This window comes from Neodiprion pinetum, chromosome 1 (genome assembly GCF_021155775.2).
Source record: "Neodiprion pinetum isolate iyNeoPine1 chromosome 1, iyNeoPine1.2, whole genome shotgun sequence".
Classification (NCBI taxonomy): domain Eukaryota; kingdom Metazoa; phylum Arthropoda; class Insecta; order Hymenoptera; family Diprionidae; genus Neodiprion; species Neodiprion pinetum.
Window position 1 is genome coordinate 19644835 of NC_060232.1, and position 27718 is coordinate 19672552.

Genomic DNA, 27718 nt, shown 5'->3' on the forward strand with positions numbered 1-27718 from the left:
GATACGGTGTGCTTAATATTTTCACGGTTCCTCAGTAAAACTGTTACCAAGCTTCTTGACTAATCTTGAAACATATGTAAACTAATATTTAGATATTTTTATTCCTTCAAGAGTATATACGAGTCGACTGCAAAAGAAGTGAGTGAATTTTGGGAACTTACACCTCGACAACCAATGATTCAATTCGATTGAGGTTTTTTTTTCAATTTAAAAGCGGATAAATCGAGCGTGATTTGTATATTTATTTAATTATAATCAATTAATAGGAAGGATTTTGATTGACAATAAAGTCAACCATTTCACTCGGATTCCAAGTTGTCACTTGAACTGTACCAAAAAATCCAATACTTAATGTTCGTTGCCACGATCCCACTTTTTAAAAAATAAACACATTTTTTCTCCTAGATCTACTGCCAACTCGAAATCGTGGGAATCACAAAACATGTCACATAGCGAAATGGTTGACGTTATTTTCAATAGCAATGCTTCTCATCAATTGATTATAATGAAAAAAAAATGTCAATGAAGCCCGATCTACATACTTTTTAATAAAACAAATCCCAATCGAATTGAATAATTGGTTGTCAGACACAACTTCCTAAAATTCATCCACTTCTCGACCGGTCAACTCGTACATACCCCCTTAATAGCGATTGAAAGTCAGTAGTTGATGCGTTTTATGTACCGTAAGTCGATTTTTCAATAACGGCAGGACATGCTTGAATATGCCAATACACCTCATACAGAGTTACAAAAAATATACGATCGAATCATGCATATCCTGTTAGCTCTTAAGTAGCTGAACATTTTGTCGTAAAAAAGAATTGGTTGCCATGAATTGAAAATCAAAACATGTCACCGCTGGTATTAAAAAGCTCTTAAATCACGCAACATGCGGCACTCATCATTTTGAATTTTTCTTTTTTTTTTCTTTCTTTTACTCGTCGCGATTGGCCGTGGATATATCCATAGGGGTTGTTTCTATGACATTGTTTCTAACGTATATTAGGAATTCCTAATTAGCTACTAATTCTCACGTGTTCAAAATAATTTCTACAAATTGACTTTACTCTGGGGGGGGGGGGGGCTAGCTTTCCGGTAAGCTGGATCCCCTACTTTTCAAAATTGACTTTCTCGTAACAGAAACTAGCTCAAAAATCGGGTTTCGCGACATCGCAGAGCCCATAAGTAGCTCTATAATCTATAATTTTTTCCAATTTTTTTGAGCAAGTGGGGGGGCCAGCTTTATGGAGGTGATGGGAAGTAGGGTGGGCCCTTCCTTCGTCACCCTCCGGCCCACTAGAACTGTTAATCATGATACACCATTGCTGTAAAATTTAAGATCAAAACTCTGACGAGAACAGATAAAGTGATATATCTATTCAAATATATGCCACCAAAGATATTCATAAACATAAACGTTTCAAAAAGAAATCAATATTATTCATGAACAGTCTTCTGTTTTTTTAAATGAGATGGATTATCAAAGTTTTCAGCTCTATGAAGCAGTGATTTCAATGAGATCCCACTTTTTTCCATCTTGAATGGTTTTTTGCATGGAATTCAATGGAATAAGAATTGCAAACTGAATAATTATTGTAGTGCCTTTGAATTGTGTTTTTCGAATAGTCCACCTCTGTATGCATATATGAATGAATAACACATTCGCAATGGGTAGGGGTAAATTAAGATCTGAAAAGTTCCAAATACGCAAACGCCTACTCTATAAGATCCTGAACGTATAGAAACTCAAGATATAAAAAAGTGCAAACGTAGAAAAATGAAATACATAAAACCAAAATATAGAATTGTTAGAATTGTACAACATTTCTATTTATTAAGCTGATTCTATATCACTTATACTTTTGTAATGATTCAAATATAAATGCGCGATGAACACGGCACGAGTGGATTAGGTTAGACCCAGGGAGTGGGGAACCTGGTCACAAATTTGAAAGTAGAAGGGTTTGGTCTACGTCTCTCCAGGAGGAAGGAGGTACGGAGGTGTTCCTCTCTGAACTGAAATAGTAACTGATCGAAAATCGACCATTTAAAATTAATAACGGAAATTTAAACTACGGGGACATACCTGGTAAATTAACAATTCCAACACTCGAAAAGCCAAGCAAATTTAAAAAGAGAGACGATAGAACGAGAACAGTAAAAGTGCAATAAACAGATATAGTGCCTCGACGAAAAACCGTTATTGACAATACATCATAATTTCAACCATATACACTGATTTTAACAAGATACACTGATTTTAACTAAATACACCGGGAATGAATGATGAATGAATGAATTTTAAAATTAAGGACAGCCCATGTGTAGTCATATTTATAAATAAATTAAAATGGTCACTCTACTAATCATAGTTTGATAAAAGATTGTTAATATAGATTTCCCCTCATTGTTAAAATTCAAATATTATTAGACTTTCTATACTTTGACCTTTCCGATTCAAATTTTCTATATTTTGACTTTCTACATTCTGAAAATCATATGAGATTTTCGCATCCTTGATAATTCAGTATTACGATTCATTTACTTTGTAAACGTTCTATATTTTAACCCCCACCTATATGCAATTATTAAAGAAATTACAGAAAAATAAAGTTTTACCAATTGACTATGATTTTTACTCATTGAAAGTACAAAAAAAATATTAGCACTTACTTGAGTACCTCAATGCGGAAGTTTTACGGGATTTGGAATACGTCAGTTTGAAGACACGTAAATTCAATATCTTGAGAGACTCTGATTGAGAAATTGGAGTTCAGATTTGACAATTCTAACTAGCTCCAAAAACTTATGAAACAACGAGTATTTTCCGATTTTCGAACACGATTCATCTATATTAACTGAAAGATATATACTCATATGCTGTTTCGATTTTATGATTATGAATTAGAGGTGCAAGGAACACTGTTCTTTCAGAAAAACCCAGGATATCAGAAAGAGTGCCAAAAAACGTTGTTTTTTTTTTAATTTTAAGTATGACGCATCACTGTTTTTTACTACTACCAAGATCAGGTTGATAGATCTCATCAAATCCTATACCTCATGTGTAATTCAAAGAGTCACCTCTCAATGCCATTGAGCATGAGCACTTTGAAAATTTTGAGAAAACAAAATAAAAACTAATTCTTAAAAATGGTAAAAGATTTTTGAAGTTTTAGTCGTCATTGACAGGCTCCATTATTTTTTTTTTTTTGTTTGGATTAGTATTAATATTTATCAATGTCCATGACAATGTTGGACAATTTATTGTTAGATTCATCTGTCTTAACAGAATTAAACGATTACAAAAACAAAAAATCTGAAATAGGAGAAAGCCAAAAATGCTACTCTAGGAATTAAAATACAATTTAAGAACTTAAACTAGCCAAAACAAAACCAAAACAGTCAAAGTAAGCGAAACAGAGAAAGAATAAACCCAAGTAAAGCGATAAAGAATAAGATTACAGAGAAGCAAAGTAAAAGTACAGAGATGAAGGTCAGGTTATGTAAAATAAAATTAAAAATAAAAATAAATATAACCACACAACTTAAAATTCAAATTAATGTAATAAGTAGTTAAAATAGAATGAAGCATTCGGGTTAGACTGCACCCTGTCACGCATCCCCAGCGGCTAGCAGGTAATTAAAAAGACCCTGTGTAGCCTTCCAAGGAACTGGATTCCCTCAAATCAGTGGAAAGGAACTCCCATAAACGCAACCCTTCAACCGGAAAAGATCGCCGATACGATTCACTTGCAAACCGCAGAGTAATAAAACTGCTCAAGCAGAACCTGGTCAGGTCACGAACTGCAGGTCCCTAAAAAAAAGTTCTCAGGAAACCTGGTCTCCCAGATTGAAAAATTATGAAAAGCAGAGTACCCAAAAGATAAAGCTGGCGATCCTGAACAGAACTAGCGAGCCAAGCTTTCGATGGTAAGGCGTAATATGCTTCCTCCTTGCCACATCGTGAACAAAGTATATGCATGAATTAAGTAGGTGCTACAAGCATGCAATCTACACCCCAGAGAGATCGTTATAGACAATAGACAATTGTCAAGAAGGTATTGTGAAACAAATATTTTGAATTTTCTCCATATCTAGGAAATTGGAAGTACTGAGGGTCCAAAAGTTTGGTTTTGATAGTTTCTCAAGATCACTATTAAAATGCCATGAATGTGCACTTGGTAACTACTAAATGTAAATTTACCTATCTTAACCTACATGAGTTATAACCTCTATACAGGTATACGTACGTCGCTATTACATACTCATTCTGGTGATTTATACTGACGTATAAAATGTAGCTGATAATACATACCTCGGCCAAGTTTTTTATCGATTGTACTTTCCAAGAGATCGACAATTTGATCCTCTGTGATTTCTTTCTCCTTCTCTTTTGCAGGAATAATTCCTTGCTTTCTCAAGGCATCATTCCACTCGGTATCTTCGTTTGGGTCTTGCTGAAATGTTAATTAATTGCAACTATACATCTCATTCCAAATCAAAATTCTTCAAGCGAAGGACGCATTTAAAATCGTACAGATAGAAGGTGAATAGCAGAAATAATACCATGTACATATCAACCTTTTATGTTTGGTAATAGGATCTCATGTTAATTTCAGGTATGTAATGGGGCAGTGTTTTTAGAAAGAATTTAAAACATACATGTCAAACACACAACATGTACATTTGCTATGTGACGAACGTACAATCGTTAGGTCCAAAAACTGCCTGGTATGAATGCGATGTTGTCACGTTTGAGTAGTTTAAATGCAGTGATGCGAAATGGCCATGTGTGAAATATCTATGATATCACGTATATACCTCTGAATAGTATTTACAATTCTTGTTTTGAGAATGACACCAAATAAGGTAACACTCACTGATAGGATAAAAATACCCTTGCTTATGGAAATATCGCTAGTGTTATGATTCTTGAATTTGTATACTTACCATTTTGTATAGAAAGTAAGAATATTAATAATTAATAATATGAAAATACAATTGTCTATAGAATTCTTTTAAGAGTACGTCAAAAACAAACTTCAGTACTCCACGCGGTGGCACTGCTTCGCACTGCTCGCAAGCTCGCATATACATATGTATAGATGACACGGATACCTTGCGTAGCATGCACGGTCTTACATACAGATCTGGCAACGAAGCCAATTTTCTACAGAGCGGCGTGGGTGGTTCTCTTGTTGTCCGTAGTTTTTAGTGTTTGAAATAGCCGTGTCGCGGCGCTGCTATCTAGGGATGTACGTGGGGTAGGGATGAAAATGTGCCACCGAAATTATATTTGAAATGAAGCATATAACCTAAAATTAGCGCGTGCGTCATACTCACGGTCTTACATAACCATGAAACGCTTTTGCGTTTTAAAAAAAAAAATGGTTAAACCATGTATCGTATCGCGGTGTGAAAAAATTATCGAAATTGGTTAACCAATAAAAACAACACCGTTTCTTTAAACAACATACGTTTATTTCATTTATTACCTTCGTAGATTTATTATTCGTACATACACATGAAATTTGTATATTTTTTTCCTTAAAATGAACGATATTGATATAGATAATTTGTTTATATTTTTTTATATTATTCAAGTTATAGCCCTGCTTAGGGTTTAATCAAGCTTGGTGGTTTATTCGGTTAGGTCACTGCCTGAATTAATTCAAACGCAAGCGATACAAGTATTCCATAACTTGATAAGTAAACCATAAATTTCCATAATGACGGCTAAAAATGGAAAACGGAGATGATACTCTTTGCCTCTTATTCCTAATAAGTGACCAATAAATGTGAAATAGGAGTTTAATTGCAACTAATTTTATTTGAAATTACTTGAAATATATTTAAAGGTGTTTTTTTTCTCAATAGACCGTTTACAGGGCACTAAAGGTTGAATAATAATTATTTCAGAGTCAAGACGGGCAAAAGCGTTGTTTGATCGGCCAGAACTAAGTTCTAAAAAATGGAATATTTAATTGCGAGAAAAAGAATATTGGTTCTGAATTTCTGAGACAGCTTTTGAACGGGTAGCGTAGTGTGCAAATGACTGGGTACCGCAAGACTAGGTAGAGCAGGAATCTACACCAGTGTTGGGCAAAATTGTAATAAAAAATTAACAATTACAAATCACTAAGGATAATTTTTAATGACATTGAATTTCATTAAAATTATTTTCAGTAATAATAATTGAATCGGAGTTCAGTGAAATTACTTTTGATAATTGTATTTGACTCAGAGTCCATCGAAATTATTTCCAGTAATTGTAATTGAATTGGATTTCATTAAAATTACATTGAGTAATTTGAATTTAATCAAAGTTTATCAAAATTACTTTCAGTGATTGGAATTTAATCAGAAATCATTTCAATTATCCTCAGTGATTGTAATTAAATCAGACTTTATTAAAATTCTTTTGAGTAATTGTAAACCACACGATGTGGTCCAATTGAATTTTTTTCTCTAACGTTATTCCTGTGAAATAATAACAAATAGACAAATAAATTTACTCCGTTTTTGGAGTATTCAAATGGTGTGATCGGAACGAGTCTTTTACAGTCAATATGTGAATGGGCTATGGTTACCAAAGTTTTTTGGGTAGCTGATCAAGGATTTCACATTACTTTGAAAAATTAATTTGTTTAAATAATTTGCTTGACCAGTCAATGTGAATATGTAAGCTCCATGAAGTTCCCGATGTTTTCGGAATTTGAAATTATGTTGAGAATTCGACATTACGTTTCCAAAGGTAATTTGTTTAAATAAATTATGAAAAACAATTGAAATTTGAAAAAAAAACATAATCATTTCCATTAATTGTAATGGATAACAGAAAAATTACAATTGTTCCAAGTAATTGTAATTAGTAGCAAAAAAATTACAATTTTTTCAAGTAATTTTAATTGACAACAAAAAAATTACAATTATTTCGAGTAATTGTAGTTGATAATCATAAAATTACAATTGTTTATACTAACTGTAATTGGTAAATCAAAATTTATAATTATTTCCCGCAATTGTAATTAGTTACTAAATATTACACTTATTCACAGTAATTGTAATTTACGGGTAATGAAATGACGAAAGTAATTTCTGCTGCCCAATTCTGATCTACACTACAGGTGGGATCTGTGGCATAAGCCGACAGAGCGTTTTAGAAAGTGAATATTTTATACTGGTGATAAAGGAATTTGAAATGTAAGAAAGCATAAGGATTGCGCCAAGAGACTTGACTCGAAAACAGGATGTCAAGTCTAGGGGCACGATCCGAAAGAGCGTTTTGACGCGTGGTGCCCTTATTTATAGGGACCGGTAGCTATGTTCTTCTAATCCCTTACTCTAGTTTTTTGTGGTACACTACGCTTCTTTCGTCCTTAGAGCATATACAGTACATGTTCTAAGCTTCCGTCGACTCGAGTAACTAAGCTGAAGCAGGTCTATAGGGTTGTCGTGGTGTGGCCTTCGGAATGCGTATGAGTTTGATGATTCATACTGGGTGCTTTCCATTTACTGACTCAGATCGACTTGTGTCGCTATTTCTGATGTAACCGGCCAATCTGGGCAAAGGAATACACCAGAAATAGCGACACAAGTCGACTAGAGTCAGTAAATGGAAAGCACCCACTGTGTTGCGTTAAGCTGCCGTCCCATAGTCCGGAATTTATTCCGTCTCCACGAACCCGGAATTCAGTGACTTTTCAAGCCCCGATCAGAGGCGTTCCGGACATTCCGTTCCGTGTGCGCTACCAGTATTTGCGACAGTTTGCGAACTGTCTGTAACATCCGACCGGAACGTCCGTATGTTTTATCGACTATTATTACTGCATGTTACTTTTATCAACTAACCAAACTCGAAGTACGAGAATCTTGTAACCATAAGGAATTAAAACAATTGTCTAACTATTTGGAATATCCCTAGATGGAAATAACTATGACATTCACTAACCAAAGCTTAAAAACCATATTACGAGATCTTCGCACTTCAAAGAGCTATAATATTATTATACGTTACTATATATCACTATCATATTAACACCATAATTAACTAACGCGATTATATCCAATTATTATATAGCACTCGACAATGCCATTTGTGCATTCGGAGCTGAGAGCTATACTATAGGCAACTTACGCTTCACCATATAGCCTGGAGTATAGAAGACTGTAAAACCATAGATAAATGTATAACCAATATAATGTAAAGATAGCACTGCTGCAATAACCCATAAAACCAGAGACTGCAAAACCTTCAAAACCGTTAATACTAATTATCCAGCATAAGCTATACCTTCCTCCGTAACGCCGGATTGTAGGCAACACGCGCAACGTTTTGAAGGCAATGCAGATCTCCAATGTGGAGCCATACAGAGCTTCATCTAGAGAACACATTAGGAAACTTACCGACGAAACTATTGAAGGTAAATCAACTCGCAATAAACTCAAAGATGCATACGTGGCAACGCCCAATGACAGGCAACCAACAAATATGAAGAAAACGTTCTAGAAGCTTCCAAGCCGATTTATATCAATATAAGAATTAATAATTACAGAAGAGAATTATATACAAAAGCACACATGTAAACCTGCTCTAAAACTATGGATTATCAAATTGTTAAATACCCTAAATCTGTTAAGATAATTATAACACAAACACCTAAGAATATTCGCAGCAGCGCGATTCTAATAATGTTAAGCAAACAGCAACTATGTCTCATAAACAATCGCTATTGTACTCCAGGTGAATAACGACAGTAATCAATTATAATACATATGTAATTTTATATAGATACACGCTATAAAACTAACAAACGACGAGTAACCAATATGACATATGGACTTTGTAACGAGCAAGATAGTAAAAATATTAAGAAGTAAACAGGAACTAGAATTAAGCGCATCGTGACCCCGAAAATGCACACGGCACTAACATAAAACATGAGTCACCACCAGCGCATACGCACTGCGATTACCATATTAGGAAATAGCTGCCGAAAGCACAAGACGGGGGAAAAGCACAGTAGCCGCGGGGCCAAGGGGGGCTTGCGCCCCAACAACAAAGCCCACGCAGAATGGAAAATTACAGAACAAAGACCCCGCACCGACACCACCGCACCAGTGCAGCTTTATACCATATGTAAAAACTTGCAATATAGTAATAGCTAATGAACTAAGATCACAGGCGTGCATGCGGTGAAGATGTCGTGTCCTAATTAGAATTCCTAGAAAAAGGGGGAGGTGCGCAAAGGGTGACAAAAAATCTAAAGAGGGGGATCGTTCTGCGCAACGATCGACCCCTATAAAAACGGCGACCGGTCACCCGATCGTCCTCTTGGTTTCTACCACCAGATTCGTCATCTTGTTCCGGTACAGTCTCGCGGTAAAATCCTTTTGCCTTTTGCATTTAAACTTTTCATACAACGTTACTCTGCCCAAAAGTCCAGCGAGCTTTCAGCTCCATTTTGTCGTATTAATTTAAGATCTTACACTAAGTAACTCCGTTTTTGTGACTTGAAATATTGAACTTATAAAATAACTCCAAGTTAATCAAAGTATCCAAATATATTAGAGTCAGTTATTCCGTTAAATCCTCTCACCAATCTACGCTGCAAGTCATCATATCCAGAGTATTCTCAAGAGGTAAGCCAATTGATTAAATCTTTTATCCAACAATTATTCCTTCCTCGGTTCGTTCGATTAGAGCGACAGAATGCCCGTTGTCCGGTGTATTTCAATACTTTATCGGTAATTGGTGACCCAAACTACCGATGTGAGTCTAGCTGTAGCTGTGTGAATGATTCCGGTGTCTAACATCTGGAAATTTCCACCAGGTACCGTTCCGACGTCACATGTCAAACAAATCTCCGTATCTGTGTCGTGGTCACGAACCACGGTCTGTTTTTTCAGGCCAGGTTCCATCATAGACTTATAATGATAGACTGAGCGCTCTTATAAGAGGCACTGAAGCTCACGTATAAACGACAGAGATATGCCGGGAGTACTGCTCTCTCTTTTCAATCGGTTTCATAGCGGGAGACAAGGGCGCAGTGGAAGTGGAACAGCTATAGATATAGGCGCATAATTTCGCCTCATTCTCCGCTACCGCCTCGATCCCCGCCGCAAATATCGTCAGAGAGAGAAAGGAGTACTCCCGGTATATTTCTGTCCTTTAAATGTTTGCTTCAAGCGGCTCATAAGAGCGCTCAGTCTATCTTATAAGTCTATGGGTTCCATCAAAGCAAGTAATTGATTGAAAAGGCCGGGTGTCATCGGAAAATAATTCACGTATTTGTCGTTGTCAACTGAATCCATTTCGCTTATCAAGTTGTCACTTGCACCCTGCTGAAATCGCATCTCTGCAGTAAATATCGGGCGAATCCAAAATTTATCTTTATCGAGATCATTTTCTGTCTCCAAAACATTGTAAATGCACATGAATCGTAACAACTTGCGGGGCAGCACTTCTCTCTGTCTCGGCGGTACTGCCTTCCATTTCATCCACACAGCCGCGATAGATAACAAAACGGTTACAGCATCCACTCTTAACAATATTACAATTCATTCACCAAAAAAGAGGTTAAGTGCGAAACACAAGCATGTAAACCACTGTCTTACATACAGGTCTTGCAACTCTGGTGGTGGGGGTGACTCACTTCGTAAGACCGCTTTCAGTAATTCTTAGATTGGCCGCAAGGGTCGCTGTAACCTAGTAGGGTTACTCGTGTCACCTGTGAGCGACAGAGATAGAAAAAATTTCTCTCTGTTGGCGCAAGCACGCTACAGCCTAACCCTAATCAACCACACTAATTACTTTATTAATATCCGAAATTGCGAATATCAGATAATAATACTATAAAAACGAATACAATGATATGAAAAAAATGCGATATTAAAGAGAATGGGCAACCTCACCATTTAGCGGTTTGCGACAACGGCCAAAAATAACGAAATTTGAGGTTCTGTAACTCAGCCCTACTAGATAGTAGCGACGCAGTGCCGAAACCGTGAACTACAAATTGATTCAATATCTGAGTCACTCCGAGCCTACCCCCACCACCAGAGTTGCAAGACCTGTATGTAAGACCGTGATGTAAACAATACATATGCTTGTGTGGGTGACACGAATCCGTCTCTGTCAGCATCGGGTGTCCCATAACACGGAATGCACAGGCCCAGAACCACGGTCCTACATACAGGTCTGGAAACTCCGGTGGTGGGGCTAAATTCAGTGCCACGTCAATGATAGGCACGTAGTTAAAACATTGTATAATATTTTGAAGAGTGTATCTTGACGTTGTTATAGTATGTATCAGTTACTACAATTATGTTTGTAATTATTATCGTATATCAGGTATAATATGTGATGTATATTTCAATATAATATATAGTAATATATTATATTATATTTACACTCGAGAATTCATCACAATTGTAACAAAAAAGGATAATTGTGGTTCGAAAGAAAACAGATGGCACCTGATGGCTGGAAACATGAAATAAACTGTCAAACAACTACAGACACCATCCAAATGCTTTGTTATGGGGAACTGCAAATTTATTGTGTAATATTGTTAATATTAAATATTACCGTCTGAATTAAAAAAAAAACTAGGAAACTAGTTTTATAGTTAATAGAGTTCTCGTGCTAAGCATTGTTGAGGTTACATTACCTACCGTACATGGTCTAAATATACTCATTCATTTCCTGTCGTGAATTTTGTTTGTAAATGCTCGCCAACATATCATTTTTTCAGTAATATTAAAATCTTAGCGCGCGTGTAGCGAGTTCAAATTTCCAATGTGTCTTGACCTTCCTAATCTAGGGACCTTGAATGCAACCAAGGTCCCTAGATTAGGAAGGTCACGCGTGTTCCAGTTTTTCTTACTATAACATGGGCAAAAATGTTCTATGCGCGTTCGCCCAAAAAATATCAAACTTACATTACCGCATTAACCAGTTTTGACCACGGTCTTACAGCAGAGAGCTTATAGACAGGTCTGGGCACTCCGGCTGCAAAACCGTGCTCGAAAATGAAGCCGATGTTGTGAATTTTCGCCAATAGCGCTAGTGAGGCAGAGGCCTACAGTAGGCATACACCGGCCTCGGAGATTGCAGCGCTCCGATATTTGGTGCACAAATTGAGAAACACAGGCTTCAAGACGGTCACGCTGCGTTATATAAGAAGGGGCTTGGAGTGCCCAGACCTGTCTATAAGACCGTGGTATTAACCAATCTTGCTCAATTTTTTAAGGTTAAGCATTAACGAGTTGCGTCTTTAGTGTCCTGACCACGGTCTTATGTACAGGTCTGGAAACTTCATTGGAGTGGGTAGGTCGCTTATTGAAGCAATTTTTGTGTGCACTAGTTGCCACTAGGTTCGTTGCGATCTTATCAACAGCGGCAGCGGGGACGGGGGGTCCAGACAAGCCGTGGTATTCGCATATATGTATATGGGTATTCGCTACTCACGCTCACTCATCGTATTTATTGAGGTTATTGTTATCCTGGTAACTAAACCGCAGCGACAACTTTTCCACCACGTTAGTGAACTGTGATGCGATGTATACCTTAAAACTCACGAGTGACAACAAACCCATAACCTCACTACAAATCAGAACAAAGCAATATAGTATTTTACTTGAAAAACAACGTTCAATTTGATAATGGTGTACTTAAAACTCAAGGTATGAAAGATTTCGTCAACAAATTCCAAAAATGCTTTATCTTATATACTAATTTGTTGTATTAATAAGTGTTTCGAGGAAAAAAACTACTGTATGTGACGTGCGCCATTTTCTTGTCCCCACTTTTCTGCACCTTTACACTATTGCGTTCGCGCTATCTTAGCTACACTCGAGAAGCCGACGTACACTCCCCCGCAATCCCTAGTACACTACCCTAGTTCTTTTTACACTCACGAGTGTAGAGTGTAGCTAACACGAACAAACCTAATGTTTACACCGTGTCATATTGTGCTCTAAATGGAAAGCATCCATTGTCATACGAAACTTTTGGCGCATTCTCACTAATTTTTTTGCCCACGAGTGACTTGACCTTCCTAGGCCGGTATTCATAGGCCGGTATTCATAGTCAGTGCTTAAGACCGGACTCGAATAAGACGGTCTTATACGAGGCCTTAAGATGGCGTTTGGTTCCATAGACGTCAAACAAGACGGTCTTGAGACGCGGCAAATAAGACGGTCTTCATCAAGTCGGTCTTATTCGAAGCGTGCTTACAAGGTTGCATAGTCCAGTCTTATTTGAAATAAGCATGGTCTTGAGCACGCAACGTTTCATAGTCAATTAACGCAGTCTTATTTACGTATCTTGATCAAGTCGAGTTCGGACTGCACTTAAGCAAATGCTTGTTGCCTAAATACTACTCAATTGTTCTGATGCGTACGAAATTGATAATTACGAATTGTTTGGAAAATATTATATTCGAACAATATAAATTAACAGGAATAGATTATGAAGGAATGTTTGGGAAAGTGCAGCTGGGACGGGATTATTTACTGTAAAAGGGTAGCAACGGAAACTTGCAATTGAAATAGAGGTTATGAGAGCATTCGCTTTGAAAAATTTGTGAAGTGAAGTGAATAGTGAAATTCTATTGACATGGCGAATATGCAAGATATGTTTAATTTCTACGATCAGATCGAAGAAATGAATAATATGATTGAGGTGGTTGCAATGGTCAACGTTGGGCCGAATGACGAAGACGAGGGTGAAGTACAGCGAGCTCCGAAGAGATACATCAGAGATGGTCAAAACCCGTTCGAGTTTTATTCCGAGCAGGAGTTCAAACGGCGATTCCGATTTTCAAAGGATGGTATTATGTACGGAATACTACCTAGAATTGAAGCTGCCTTAGTCAGTGCCAATAATCGTGGTCTACCAATTCCACCTGTCATGCAATTATTAATATGTCTACGATTTTACGCTACCGCTAGCTTTCAAGTAAGGATCATTGTGATTATAATTCCTGACATTCTACTGAAAATATAAAGTGATTTCATTGCTTCCTGTGATCATGGAATAAATGATTGCTAATACATTTTGTACTGTACAGCTCGTCAACGGAGATCTGATGACTATATCGCAGTCTACAGTATCGAGGATAATACACAGAGTATCGGCTCAAATTGCATCATTGATTCACGCAATTATCAAATTTCCTAGTACGGAAGCTGCTATGATCGCAAACAGAGATCTATTCAGACAACTTGGTGCACGCAGGGAGGGTATCGGTTTACCTGGCGTTGATGGCGCTATCGACTGCACTCACATTCGATTATGTCATACGAAATTTGCAGACCTGCAGGAGGTTTATAGGAATCGTAAGGGATATTTTTCCCTCAATGTACAGGTATGTCGCGTTGGTGATAACCGTTTACAAATACCATAAGTTGCATTTAATTTTATCTAGGATACAAATAAACAATACTATTCTATGAAAATCGGTACTTTTAATTTAAATGATACCACAGGCAGTTGTCGGACCCAATATGGAATTCTTGGATGTGGTTCCGGAATGGCCTGGAAGTAACCATGACAGTCGAATATTCCAAAATTCACGAATTTACATGCGGTATCATGAGAGACAACTTACTGGAACCCTGGTTGGAGATGCCGGCTATCCGTGCTTGCCATTTCTGCTGACTCCACTGGCAAATCCAATTACAGATGCTCAACAAAGGTAAGATAAAGATTATCGCATTACTTTAGATTTCGATAAGTAGTCATAAAATTGACAAAGTATACATGTGTGAATTAACCAAGTCGGTATCTTGATAGGTATAACAACGTACAAAGCAGAACAAGGCAAATTGTTGAAAGAACATTTGGAGTTTGGAAGCGACGTTTTCCTTGCCTATCCCGAGGTTTGGGAACCAAATTGTTGTGCTCTACCACAATTGTTGTAGCTTGTGCCGTACTACACAATTTATCACTAACATTGGATAATGCTCTTCCGGAAGATAATCGCATCGAGGAAGAAGAAGCGGATGAATTGCCACCTCAAGCACCGCATTGGCAGCCTGGAGAGGGTTTTGCAATACGCGAAGCTCTAATCGAACGGTTATTAATTTAATCAAAATATATGTATATCAAGTTAATTTAATTGTAAAGACTAATTGATTTTAGAATGAATATACTCCAAATATTTAATAAAATTGAATTTAATCTGCACAAACAGTTAACATTAGAATACATATTTTACTCATAACTTATCATTGGTTCTCATTTTATTTTTAAACCCCTCACTTACTCATGAAAATACTGATATGTACGTAATTGTACTAAGCGTCAGTCTTATAGTTACGATAATACTTATGAAAATTTGTCTACGTAAAAATATTCAATACATTATAAATACAGCCAGTAAATAGAACTAAAGTTGCTCTTTTGAACTTTGAAGATCAAAGGTTGTCCCTTTCACGCGCATTTTTTTGCAAGTCTGCACCGGGATTCCTTTTAACATATCAATACAATTTATTTATCAATAACCGGTATAGAGATTTACATAATGATATAGGTTAAAATATGTGTATATAAAAATTATATACACATAAACATACAATATAAAATTCTTTTTCTTCTTCTTCGTTTTATAGCTATACACCCACTACAAAAAATTGTACGCGATTTGTTCCCGTTTTTTAGTTCCACTACGTGGCGCTAACGTTGTTGTGTTCATAAACTATAAAAATACTCAAGAGCTGCATGCCTATACGAATATCTTGCACAGGCTGAGAAATAAAATCCGAGCATCTTATTGGGGGATACATCGGAAATATTCCGAACATAACCGAACGTCGAATAAGACCGTCTCAAGCTCAGTCTTCGGCCCGTATTCATAGTCAGGTCTCAAGGCGGTGCTTAAGACCGTCTTGGTGAAGATCGTCTTATTCGTTCAAGACCGTCTTGAGATGCTATGTATTCATAGTCGGAAAACAAGACGGTCTTCGTCAAGAATTTGGTCTCAAGCACTAGCTTATTTCATTCAAGACCGTCTTGACGAAGACTGAGCTTGAGACGGTCTTATTCGACGTTCGGTTATGTTCGGAATATTTCCGATGTATCCCCCAATAAGATGCTCGGATTTTATTTCTCAGCCTGTGCAAGATATTCGTATAGGCATGCAGCTCTTGAGTATTTTTATAGTTTATGAACACAACAACGTTAGCGCCACGTAGTGGAACTAAAAAACGGGAACAAATCGCGTACAATTTTTTGTAGTGGGTGTATAGCTATAAAACGAAGAAGAAGAAAAAGAATTTTATATTGTATGTTTATGTGTATATAATTTTTATATACACATATTTTAACCTATATCATTATGTAAATCTCTATACCGGTTATTGATAAATAAATTGTATTGATATGTTAAAAGGAATCCCGGTGCAGACTTGCAAAAAAATGCGCGTGAAAGGGACAACCTTTGATCTTCAAAGTTCAAAAGAGCAACTTTAGTTCTATTTACTGGCTGTATTTATAATGTATTGAATATTTTTACGTAGACAAATTTTCATAAGTATTATCGTAACTATAAGACTGACGCTTAGTACAATTACGTACATATCAGTATTTTCATGAGTAAGTGAGGGGTTTAAAAATAAAATGAGAACCAATGATAAGTTATGAGTAAAATATGTATTCTAATGTTAACTGTTTGTGCAGATTAAATTCAATTTTATTAAATATTTGGAGTATATTCATTCTAAAATCAATTAGTCTTTACAATTAAATTAACTTGATATACATATATTTTGATTAAATTAATAACCGTTCGATTAGAGCTTCGCGTATTGCAAAACCCTCTCCAGGCTGCCAATGCGGTGCTTGAGGTGGCAATTCATCCGCTTCTTCTTCCTCGATGCGATTATCTTCCGGAAGAGCATTATCCAATGTTAGTGATAAATTGTGTAGTACGGCACAAGCTACAACAATTGTGGTAGAGCACAACAATTTGGTTCCCAAACCTCGGGATAGGCAAGGAAAACGTCGCTTCCAAACTCCAAATGTTCTTTCAACAATTTGCCTTGTTCTGCTTTGTACGTTGTTATACCTATCAAGATACCGACTTGGTTAATTCACACATGTATACTTTGTCAATTTTATGACTACTTATCGAAATCTAAAGTAATGCGATAATCTTTATCTTACCTTTGTTGAGCATCTGTAATTGGATTTGCCAGTGGAGTCAGCAGAAATGGCAAGCACGGATAGCCGGCATCTCCAACCAGGGTTCCAGTAAGTTGTCTCTCATGATACCGCATGTAAATTCGTGAATTTTGGAATATTCGACTGTCATGGTTACTTCCAGGCCATTCCGGAACCACATCCAAGAATTCCATATTGGGTCCGACAACTGCCTGTGGTATCATTTAAATTAAAAGTACCGATTTTCATAGAATAGTATTGTTTATTTGTATCCTAGATAAAATTAAATGCAACTTATGGTATTTGTAAACGGTTATCACCAACGCGACATACCTGTACATTGAGGGAAAAATATCCCTTACGATTCCTATAAACCTCCTGCAGGTCTGCAAATTTCGTATGACATAATCGAATGTGAGTGCAGTCGATAGCGCCATCAACGCCAGGTAAACCGATACCCTCCCTGCGTGCACCAAGTTGTCTGAATAGATCTCTGTTTGCGATCATAGCAGCTTCCGTACTAGGAAATTTGATAATTGCGTGAATCAATGATGCAATTTGAGCCGATACTCTGTGTATTATCCTCGATACTGTAGACTGCGATATAGTCATCAGATCTCCGTTGACGAGCTGTACAGTACAAAATGTATTAGCAATCATTTATTCCATGATCACAGGAAGCAATGAAATCACTTTATATTTTCAGTAGAATGTCAGGAATTATAATCACAATGATCCTTACTTGAAAGCTAGCGGTAGCGTAAAATCGTAGACATATTAATAATTGCATGACAGGTGGAATTGGTAGACCACGATTATTGGCACTGACTAAGGCAGCTTCAATTCTAGGTAGTATTCCGTACATAATACCATCCTTTGAAAATCGGAATCGCCGTTTGAACTCCTGCTCGGAATAAAACTCGAACGGGTTTTGACCATCTCTGATTTATCTCTTCGGAGCTCACTGTACTTCACCCTCGTCTTCGTCATTCGGCCCAACGTTGACCATTGCAACCACCTCAATCATATTATTCATTTCTTCGATCTGATCGTAGAAATTAAACATATCTTGCATATTCGCCATGTCAATAGAATTTCACTATTCACTTCACTTCACAAATTTTTCAAAGCGAATGCTCTCATAACCTCTATTTCAATTGCAAGTTTCCGTTGCTACCCTTTTACAGTAAATAATCCCGTCCCAGCTGCACTTTCCCAAACATTCCTTCACAATCTATTCCTGTTAATTTATATTGTTCGAATATAATATTTTCCAAACAATTCGTAATTATCAATTTCGTACGCATCAGAACAATTGAGTAATATTTAGGCAACAAGCATTTGCTTAAGTGCAGTCCGAACTCGACTTGATCAAGATACGTAAATAAGACTGCGTTAATTGACTATGAAACGTTGCGTGCTCAAGACCATGCTTATTTCAAATAAGACTGGACTATGCAACCTTGTAAGCACGCTTCAAATAAGACCGACTTGATGAAGACCGTCTTATTTGCCGCGTCTCAAGACCGTCTTGTTTGACGTCTATGGAACCAAACGCCATCTTAAGGCCTCGTATAAGACCGTCTTATTCGAGTCCGGTCTTAAGCACTGACTATGAATACCGGCCTTCGTCAAGACGGTCTTGAATGAAATAAGCTAGCGCTTGAGACCAAATTCTTGACGAAGACCGTCTTGTTTTCCGACTATGAATACATAGCATCTCAAGACGGTCTTGAACGAATAAGACGATCTTCACCAAGACGGTCTTAAGCACCGCCTTGAGACCTGACTATGAATACGGGCCCTAATCTAGGGACCTTGAATGCAACATATGATATCAGCGCTGCGGGTGGTGCTATCGGTACTACAAACTTTCAATCAGAATGTAGTCCACCTTTGCCTTCGGAAAGAGTACTGAGTTATGTCTACTTCTTCTTTCTTAGCCACGTGAACATAACTATTAAATTAGACGTATCGTAGTTGTATGTAATACCGAGGTTTGGATTTAATAGATTGTAATTCGAATCATAAATGTTGAAAAGCTTAATTCTTTATTCAGTTATACTAGAATTAACGGACTTATCACATGATTCATATCCGCTAAATCTAACACTTCACACTGGATTATAAAATGCTAAATCAAAACAGTCAACCTATTTGGAATTCTGTAGATAAATACATTGAACCATTGTTGAAACGCGTTTTAGAAACGCAAAGAATTGGTAAGAAATTAGTTACAACTCAGTCAAAACGTGAAACTATATTCTTATTTGTGCCTTCTAAAATTTTTTTTAAACCTGCAGGTGTGTCATGTGGCAAAGTTGAAGTAAATAATATCACATCTAGCTGTGGAAAGGACCGAGGTGATCGTTTCTACCTTTCCATACCCTACGCTGGAAAGACACTTAGTTGGAACGTGTTGTTCAATTCACTGTGCCCAGAGCTAAGCCCAGATTTCTTATTCGACGATGACAGTTTTCTTGCTGACCCAGACGTGACTACCATTTTAACTCATGTCCCAAGCCTAGCCAGTTGGGATGTGACAAATGACGATGCCTTGCTCATGGTGATCGTTCAACTTCTTTCATATTATAAAGAACATCAGGTTAATAATTCATTTACATGATACAATAGCAAAGCACAAAGTTAGCTACAAAACGTACTGACAATAATTAAAATAAGCCAAGGAAGCCTATTAGTTCAAATTCTGGCTGTTATTGGGAAAAAGTAATATATTTATTACTTTGGAGGTGTAAGACTGTATCATACTATCGTATGTGAAAAAAGTTTTCTCGTTTTGGCGGACAGTTTTGGATTTTAGCTCACTATTATGAAACAATTTTTTTTTCTATTACATTTTAGTTTTAGCAATTCTTCTAGTTGGCTATCTTCTTGTAAGAATATGTGAAAATTTTAGCAATTCCACAACTCCTAAACTCTACTGTAGTAGAAATCAATATTTTTTTACTGGTAATTCTCATAATCTAGAGACATCAAAGCAAAAAGAACTGTCATAAATGCAAACTACAATATTTATGAAAACGTTTTGAAAATTGTCAGCAATATTTTACAATATTCTTATTCTGGCAAATATCATGCAAAGTACCATCAACTTTGAGTATGATAGTCAAAAACAGCTTTTTATTTTTACACATTTCTGGACAGGGTGGTGACAGACTGGGAAAACTGAGAACAGTCAAGGAATTTTGTCTGTTGGGAAAAGTCAGGGAATTATAATGGATCGTAGGGAAAAATGTACTTTTTTTCCAAATCGTTTTCAAACTTCACTCAGCTCTGCTTCGTAAATTCAGTTAAGCTAACTTTTGGAAATAGTATTGTTTAATTTCTACTTATTTGTGTCAAACGAAGCAATACGATGTATTTTTTAGATCCAAATTTATATATTCAAGGTGCACAACTTCTGGAGCTTTTGGTCATAAAAGCTGCCCAACATTACCTAAGTTTCGTAGGAAAAAGTCAGCGAATTCTGAATTTTTTGACAGGAAAAGTCAGGGAAGTCAGGGAAGAAGAATTTTATGTCAGTAAAATTGTCGCCACCCTGCTGGACCAATATTCTATATATCGAGAAAGACAATGCGGTCTGTACTTTCATAATACCTTAATTTCAATCTGATTCAACTTAGGAAGCAAAATCTTATGAATTCTAACTTGATACCAATGAGGGTCGTTAAAGTCTAATTCCTGTTTTTCACTTGTACTTTAAGGACAGATATTAATCAACTCATAACTGGAGTCTGCTAATACCTAGGGTTCATCCCTAAAAATTCGCGAAATTTTTATAAATTTGCAGACAATTTTTTTTGGTATGCATTGCAAAAACTCACAAATCTAAAGAAATTCACTTTTATAATTTGAAAATTTCCCGAATGTAATAAATCTAAATTATGCAAAATTATATGAGATGTTCTAGTTTTTCCACGACAATCTTTTTTCAAAATTATATTGATATCAATACTAGTTATAAAAAATGTCATTGTTATTCTATTAACAGATCAACCTTCTTGAAAAACAAGGAGAACGGTTGAAGTTCGAGTACAGCACTCTAGTTAATGAGACTGAAATATGTCCCGAAGACATGGAAGTAATATCATTGCCAACAGGTGTGAGGCCTGTAGAAACTCGATTTTTAATACGTATGGCAATGGATTTTTCAAAATTACCAGAACGCATTTCTCATCCTCAAGACGATGAAGCTATGCTGCTTGTAACCTTCAATGGGCCAGATTATGACCATATAACACCAGAACTATATCTTTCTAAGAGTTTGGAAGATGCATTTGGAGGCCCTGCAGCTCTTCATATACCACCGTTCCAGTCATCAAAATACTTGATGGATTATGTACCGGAAGTGAAAGGATATATAAATGAAAAAGTAAGCTTCTGTCTTGTAACGATATTAACATAAATACGAACACTTCATCATCTGCTAGTTAACTATCTGAAACAATAATCTCAGTCTTTGAACCTAAATTTTGCAAATGAGATAAGTTTCAGACCTTTGAAATTGAGTGGTCTTCGGTTATACTGTTGAGCTTATCACACATTATCTCAGTTTTCAGGCGAGTATAAAAATGTATGCAAGTTCCCAAACAAAGTGTTCATTCTTTGATATGATCATTTAAAGAAAGTCACATTAATAATATATACCATGTAAAAATCGCCTCAAAATGGGTATAATTTATCACTGAAACTGTAAGATTTTTAGGGTCAGATAAAAACCACCTACCATTAAATCTTTTCACCTATTGATATCAGATACATTGCATGAAGGCAGATCTCAGTATACTGCAACTGATGAAATTCGGACATACATTTAAAAAACCATGAGTAATAAAGGTCTGAGATGTACAGATTTTCAGTTCTTAGTATGTATTACGCAGATAAGGAATACGATCTGTCTTTCAATATTTACCAAAAATCGTTGGAAATACCGAAATATAATTATATTCCCTACATTTCAAAATAGGGGTGTGCAAATAACATTCGAATTATCAAATAATTCGGATATTAGAATTATTTTAGTAATTCAAATAATTCGAATAATTTCCGTAATTTAGATAGTTTGATTTACTCAAATTATTCGCTATAACTTTCAAATTTTCCGTGTGTTATTTCCTGATTTAAGAATACCGACTTATTGTTAGTTGAATAAAAGTTGTGAACATTGAAATTATTTCTGACAGGAAAATGCATGTAATATGTAATGTAAAATTAGAGTTGATTGTCAGTTCTGCCTGAATGGTTCTAAAAATTGGAATTGTCCGAACTCGAAGCAAATTATTCCATTTGAATCACATTACTCGTGATTTCGAACTATTCATACACTCCTATTTTAAAAGTCTATAATATAATTACTCACTCCTAACAAATCATGTGGTTTCTTTCTACAGATCAATTTACTAGCAATTTGCTTTGAGAAGAGGAAGAGTTTCATAGCAGCACTGCTTCTGTTAAAGCGTGGTAGCATCATAGAGTACGATGCTGTGGAAGCCAGTAATGTGACATTGCTGGTTGAACACCGAGACTTTTATTGCATGATTCATTTCAAATTGCCAACAACATTTCCAAAACAACCGCCACAAATCACTTTGCGGTCTATATATCACATGACTTCATTAGGGACACTCTTCAGTCAAAATGTAGAAGATCTTCCATACAGTCCTCGATGGGTTCCATTTGAGATGGTTACAAAAGCACTAAATCATATTGCAGAAAAGGAAATTCATAAATTTCAGACCAACTCTGTAAAGAATAGTCACTTCTGAATCAGTAAATATCAAAGTCAGATACACAATACCTGTTATTTGGTGATAGCCCAATATACCGTTTGCTGAACAGTAACACACTTTTGATGTATTATTATAAATAAGTCTATTTTCAAAAAGGTCATATAAATTGTATAATAACTGCTTTAAAATACTAAATTAAAAAAACATTTCATTAGTCTTACTTTATCATCCGTGATGCGTCAGTTGAATCAATGTGATTAATCAGTAAATGAGGTCAAATACCATGTCTATTAAGTTAGGATTGGGACATGTCCTGCACCATTCCTCTAATATTCGAGAATTGTGATCTAAAGGGATCACAAAAATATGATTTAAAATATAGCAAATTCTACGAAAGAATGCATACTGACTTCGAATTTACATATTCACAAATTGCATTAGTTACATTTCTATTGTCAGTTCTTGTAAAAGGTGGGTTTAAATTTCTAAGTAAACTCTGTAGTGACTTGGAGCAGCAGAGTTTTGGAATGAAATCCTTCAGAATTCGTGTTCAACTTTTTTATTCTGTGTCAAAAAATGTACGTTATTTTTTTCAAACGGATAAAGTGTTTCGTTTGGAAGCAAAACTTTTTTTGGCTCCCACCTGAAAAATTACTTTAGAAAAAAAATTGATATTTCTTGCAAAAGGATATGTCCTAAATTCAATTTTCAAATATCTTGATCGAAATTTGAATTTTCCCTATCTGAATAATATTAAAAATGTTACCATTCGTAATCAGCTACGTTCAAAGACTAATACTTCATTCCGTGGACCTTAATTTTAGAGAATTGGTTTGGCTACGAATTTATCAATTAAATTTTTGCTATAAACTCAATAGCTTAGTCACTAACGACTTCTAAAGGTGAATTGTTAAATACAATTGACAGTGGCTTATGCATACTTTTTGAATCGTTTGGGCTACAGAATTCGGTCGCGGACTTTTGTTAATTCCCCACAAAAAATACTTATAGTATCAAATCTGTGTCATTAAATGCGGCCGAGTGGTGACAGAAAATGATATCTTCCCGATTTCGTTTAAGAAGTAAAAATTTATTTTACTTTCTATTGCAAGTTTTTTAGTTTGGAGCAAGAAAAAATGTTGCATCCAATTGGAACAACTTATTGCTCATAAAATCAGCCCTTTATACAATGACAACACTTCTGTTAAGTCGAATGTCGTTATGTTCCACAACCACATGAATATAAATTAATCTAACTAGACGACAGGCTCTGCAAAGATGAGGATAAAATAGTATATTGTGTTACAATAGGCTAAGAGCTGGTGGCCATTTTAGTTATGTCATTTGATAAACAAAATTTTCCATCTTATCGTACTCTCTTAAAGACACCCCAACCTTCATTTCTAGCTATATGAAGCAACAATGTCCCAAAGCTGAAACTTTTTTAATATGGGATATTTTTTACATAGGATCAATTATAAAAAAATAAAAAATCTATTTGGTTGTATTTTTTACGAAAAAAAAATTTTTTTTTTTCTCCAAAACGTTTGTTTTTTTTGCTCGATATCAACGGCACACGAATTTTCCATTCTGTGTTTATCATTTTTATTCATATGATAGTAGGTTATTATGAGTACCCTCCATGCATATATACATACTTCCGAACGACTTACTATATTTATATTCAATGATTTCGCAAAAAGTCGAACTTTGCTGTGAAATTCATATGATGCTCATGTGGATATTGTCTGTGTATAAGACATGCTATTCAGATATAGTAGATCATTTTTCCCCTTTGAAAATCACCAGTATCAGACATTCAAAACATGACATTGAAGCATCGTTTATGCCTCTGTGGACACACCGGAATAGTCGTGTAATGTATACATTCGCGTTTACTATACTTCGTTTACCCGTATTACACCATCAGTCATAAAAATGCTGGCAAAAAGAAGGCAGTGTTCGTATTTCGAAAATTTAGTGTGTAAGAGATGGAGGAGTAATAATTGTACCACTCAAATGAGATCCGAGCCCACGTGTGAAACAAGCACAAACGTTTTGGAGATTGATAAAGAACTACAACTCAACCAGCCGCTTCCGAATATTCATGTTGCCAAAAAAAAGTTCGAAATCAGTAATAATGATCAGCAGTATATGATCATTGACGTATCAGTACTAGAAGATATTTTGAGTGGACCAGTTTGTAGTGTGTGTTTTACGAAAAATATGGAGATCCACATACCGGATGTCAATTGTGGCTTTGCGTATAAAACAGAAATAAATATGGATTCGACAATATCGTCAACATGGTCTTCAGATCGTATGACTGAAACTGGATCTAAGTGCAAAACTTTTGACATAAGCTCACGTCTTACTGCAATAATTCTGCGCATCGGTAAAGGTTAAGCCAGTATTGTAACATTCGCGATGGTAATAAGTATGAATCCATTTTGGAATAGAGCATTTGATGGGTACACGAAGGCTTTGAATGCTTCAATTAATAAAAGAATTGAATAAACGCTACATGAGACTTATTTAATGGTAAAAAGGCGTACATAAATCTCTCAACCGACAGTATTAGTACCTGGCTTACTCGTGGCCATACGTCAAAATATGTCGTGAAATACGTGATTGATGCACTCACCGGATATATAATTGATTTTACAAGCATGTCAAAGTATTGCTACAGCTGCTTACAAACAAAACGACTTGGGCGAAGACATTCCAGAATGGGATCGGTGAATTGTAAGATCACAAAGCAGAATGTGTAACGAATTGCTCGGGGTCCTCAGGAGCAATGGAAATGACCCTGGCAGCGGAACTGTGGCAACGTCCTCAACAATATGGTCTATGGTATATTGGAATGCTGTCAGACGGTAATTCTAAAGCGTTTTATCATTTAAACCAATTACAAGTATATGGCCCAGAAATCGTAATAGTCCAGGAAACGGGTAGAAAAAAGGGCAGTTTTATGTCACGGCGTGCAGAAAGGATGAGACCTGCGGATTCTGGTAACTCTACTAGGTAACTAGGATTCTGGTAATTCTACTAGGATCTCCTAAACTATTAATTATACAGAAAAAAAGTTGAATAACTTTTTGTACATCTTAGACGGACGAACAATTTCGCTTTTGGAAAATTGAAATCGGACAATTAGTTCTCTTGTAAAAAAGTAAAAACCGGCTGAAACGGCCATTTCTTAATTAACTAATTATGAGTCCAACCATGCATGTATGGCTTTAAGAATCTCGGAAAATCTGTCTCTTAGGGCACTCGAGAAGCTCGCAAAACCGGAGCTCGATCGGATAAATAGTTTGTGAGAAAAGCTATTTGTTATGAAAAAACCGACTTTTTTTGCAAGGAATTTGCAGAGCCGTAGAGCGTCGTACAGCAATTTAATTAGCGGATTTTTAATCGAGAAGGATCCTATTATCATGTACACTTAGGGGCGAAATGATTTTTTATTATTAAGTTGGTGAAAAATAGCTCCAAAAAGAGGGTATGTTTTTCAGCCATAAACAAATGGAATTTCATCGCCAATTTTTGCGTTACAGGGCTACGATTAGTCTCAGTCGAAAGCTGTTATTTTTTGACGAATTTACAAAAAAAAAATTGCCAAAAGTCAATTAGGGAGGGAGATGATTTTTTTTTTTTCCATTAATTATTGCACCGCCGGTTTTAAACATAGAGGGCTAAAAATTGGACACGATACAGGAAAGGCTTCATACTAACCGACAATAAATTCTGGTAGCAGTTGCTCATGAATTTGTTCGTCCGCTTTGCGGTCAACTCAGTGATAGAATACATCACCGCGTATGGCCGTGGAGTGGGGGAAGCCATCTCGGCCGGCACGCGCTCGCGTAAACCCGACTAACTTTTTCCGCTGATCAAGAATTTGTTATAAAAAATATTTTAAAAAATGATCTTTCGTTCGAAATATGCTTATGTAAATTTTTTTTTCTTTTTTTACCGTTAGTTTATTTATTTTTTTATTTCATCTGAATTAAATTATATTGACGTCATATGCTTTGATTACAGAACTCACAAAAAAAAAACAGATCTGCTAAAAATACATTGTTATTGCAGTACGCGTCTCTTCGTTTTGGAAAAAAATCGACAAAATAAGCGACATAATATAAAATAAGGACAAAATAAGGTCTGAAATAATTATGAAACGTTTTTATAAGTTACAATGGCCTATTTATCATGAGAATACGTTACAAATAATATTAGAATAAAACATAAAAAACGTTGGAAAAAAATCAAACACATTCAGACACGTTTTTTTCTTCATTTCACGAATGTTACAATATTTTTATATTTAATGTACTAAATAATAGCTACAGACATTTTTACTTAAATATTAACAATGTTTTCTTAAACATACAATTCTTTACAATCAATATTTACAAGTCTACGTATTCTACGCTGTTCGCTCGCGTTCTTTTTATTGGCACCTCTTTTCTCATATTCCCCATGTTTTTAGGATCAACAAGATACCTCAGTGCAACGATTCAAAATGAAATGATCGAATATTTGGGCACCAAACTCGAGAATCATTTATTGGATCAAATCAGGGCGTCACCGTTTTTTACCATCATCATGGATATCACGCAGGACATATCAAAAGTGGATCAACTAAGCATCGTCGTAAGATATGCAGTGATATCAAGATCGGAAAATGGACAACCAATCGATATTGAAGTAAGAGAAGTATTTCTAGGTTTCCACGCAGTCACTAAACACAGCGCCGCGCGCCGCGGATTTGGTAAATCAAGTTACCACGTTGTTCTCCGAA

The 27718-nt window shown here is 36.0% G+C and overlaps 4 protein-coding genes and 2 long non-coding RNA genes across 8 annotated transcripts in view; 3 read left to right on the top strand and 3 right to left on the bottom strand.

Moving 5' to 3' along the window:
* Window positions 1–5134, bottom strand: part of viaf (viral IAP-associated factor) — a 26484-nt gene extending 21350 nt beyond the window's left edge. The window contains exons 1-2 of the mRNA XM_046625716.2: window positions 4954–5134; window positions 4319–4460 (exon numbers count right to left, since the gene is read on the bottom strand). Coding sequence (XP_046481672.1) covers window positions 4319–4460; window positions 4954–4956 — 145 coding nt within the window. The 5' untranslated portion in view covers window positions 4957–5134. The remainder of the gene's footprint in view (window positions 1–4318; window positions 4461–4953) is intronic.
* Window positions 5135–13100: 7966 nt separating this feature from the next.
* On the top strand, window positions 13101–15525 carry LOC124218778 (putative nuclease HARBI1). Of its 2 annotated transcripts, none has more exons than XM_069133666.1 (4): window positions 13101–13966; window positions 14079–14375; window positions 14497–14705; window positions 14789–15525. In XM_069133666.1, exons 1-4 carry the CDS (start codon window positions 13625–13627, stop codon window positions 15096–15098), a joined length of 1158 nt encoding a protein of 385 aa, XP_068989767.1. In that variant the 5' UTR covers window positions 13101–13624; the 3' UTR covers window positions 15099–15525. The 2 variants fall into 2 exon arrangements, with proteins under 2 accessions (XP_068989767.1, XP_046481567.1); XM_046625611.2 differs by having other exon boundaries at window positions 13108–13966; window positions 14804–15525.
* LOC124218923 (uncharacterized) lies at window positions 14493–15847 on the bottom strand. The gene is made up of 2 exons (XR_006883242.2): window positions 15586–15847; window positions 14493–15478 (listed from the first exon to the last, which is right to left on the bottom strand). It is a non-coding gene; the product is annotated as an uncharacterized lncRNA (long non-coding RNA).
* A 3-nt stretch (window positions 15848–15850) lies between these two features.
* LOC124218918 (uncharacterized) lies at window positions 15851–17386 on the top strand. The gene is made up of 2 exons (XR_006883241.2): window positions 15851–16293; window positions 16401–17386. It is a non-coding gene; the product is annotated as an uncharacterized lncRNA (long non-coding RNA).
* On the bottom strand, window positions 16354–18759 carry LOC124218804 (putative nuclease HARBI1). The gene is made up of 4 exons (XM_046625638.2): window positions 17913–18759; window positions 17504–17800; window positions 17174–17382; window positions 16354–17075 (listed from the first exon to the last, which is right to left on the bottom strand). The coding sequence occupies exons 1-4, from the start codon at window positions 18033–18035 to the stop codon at window positions 16781–16783; spliced, it is 924 nt and encodes a 307-aa protein (XP_046481594.1). The 5' UTR covers window positions 18036–18759; the 3' UTR covers window positions 16354–16780.
* Window positions 18760–19077: 318 nt separating this feature from the next.
* On the top strand, window positions 19078–25225 carry LOC124218771 (BRISC and BRCA1-A complex member 2). 2 transcript variants are annotated; one of them, XM_046625587.2, is made up of 4 exons: window positions 19078–19392; window positions 19474–19775; window positions 21183–21563; window positions 22582–25225. In XM_046625587.2, the coding sequence occupies exons 1-4, from the start codon at window positions 19302–19304 to the stop codon at window positions 22954–22956; spliced, it is 1149 nt and encodes a 382-aa protein (XP_046481543.1). In that variant the 5' UTR covers window positions 19078–19301; the 3' UTR covers window positions 22957–25225. The 2 variants fall into 2 exon arrangements, with proteins under 2 accessions (XP_046481543.1, XP_046481552.1); XM_046625596.2 differs by having other exon boundaries at window positions 19474–19736.
* The last annotated feature ends 2493 nt before the right edge of the window (window positions 25226–27718 follow it).

Bases quoted from the DNA above. Each gene is read 5' to 3' on its own strand.
- LOC124218778 (XM_069133666.1), top strand. From the start codon at position 13,625: ATGGCGAATATGCAAGATATGTTTAATTTCTACGATCAGATCGAAGAA. The intron at 13,967-14,078 runs GTAAGGATCATT...TGTACTGTACAG, and splicing joins ACGCTACCGCTAGCTTTCAA to CTCGTCAACGGAGATCTGAT. The intron at 14,706-14,788 runs GTAAGATAAAGA...GAATTAACCAAG, and splicing joins ATTACAGATGCTCAACAAAG to TCGGTATCTTGATAGGTATA.
- LOC124218804 (XM_046625638.2), bottom strand. From the start codon at position 18,035: ATGTACGGAATACTACCTAGAATTGAAGCTGCCTTAGTCAGTGCCAAT. The intron at 17,383-17,503 runs GTATGTCGCGTT...ATGATACCACAG, and splicing joins ATTTTTCCCTCAATGTACAG to GCAGTTGTCGGACCCAATAT. The intron at 17,076-17,173 runs GTAAGATAAAGA...GTATCTTGATAG, and splicing joins ATTACAGATGCTCAACAAAG to GTATAACAACGTACAAAGCA.
- LOC124218771 (XM_046625587.2), top strand. From the start codon at position 19,302: ATGCTAAATCAAAACAGTCAACCTATTTGGAATTCTGTAGATAAATAC. The intron at 19,776-21,182 runs GTTAATAATTCA...TTCTATTAACAG, and splicing joins CATATTATAAAGAACATCAG to ATCAACCTTCTTGAAAAACA. The intron at 21,564-22,581 runs GTAAGCTTCTGT...TTCTTTCTACAG, and splicing joins AAGGATATATAAATGAAAAA to ATCAATTTACTAGCAATTTG.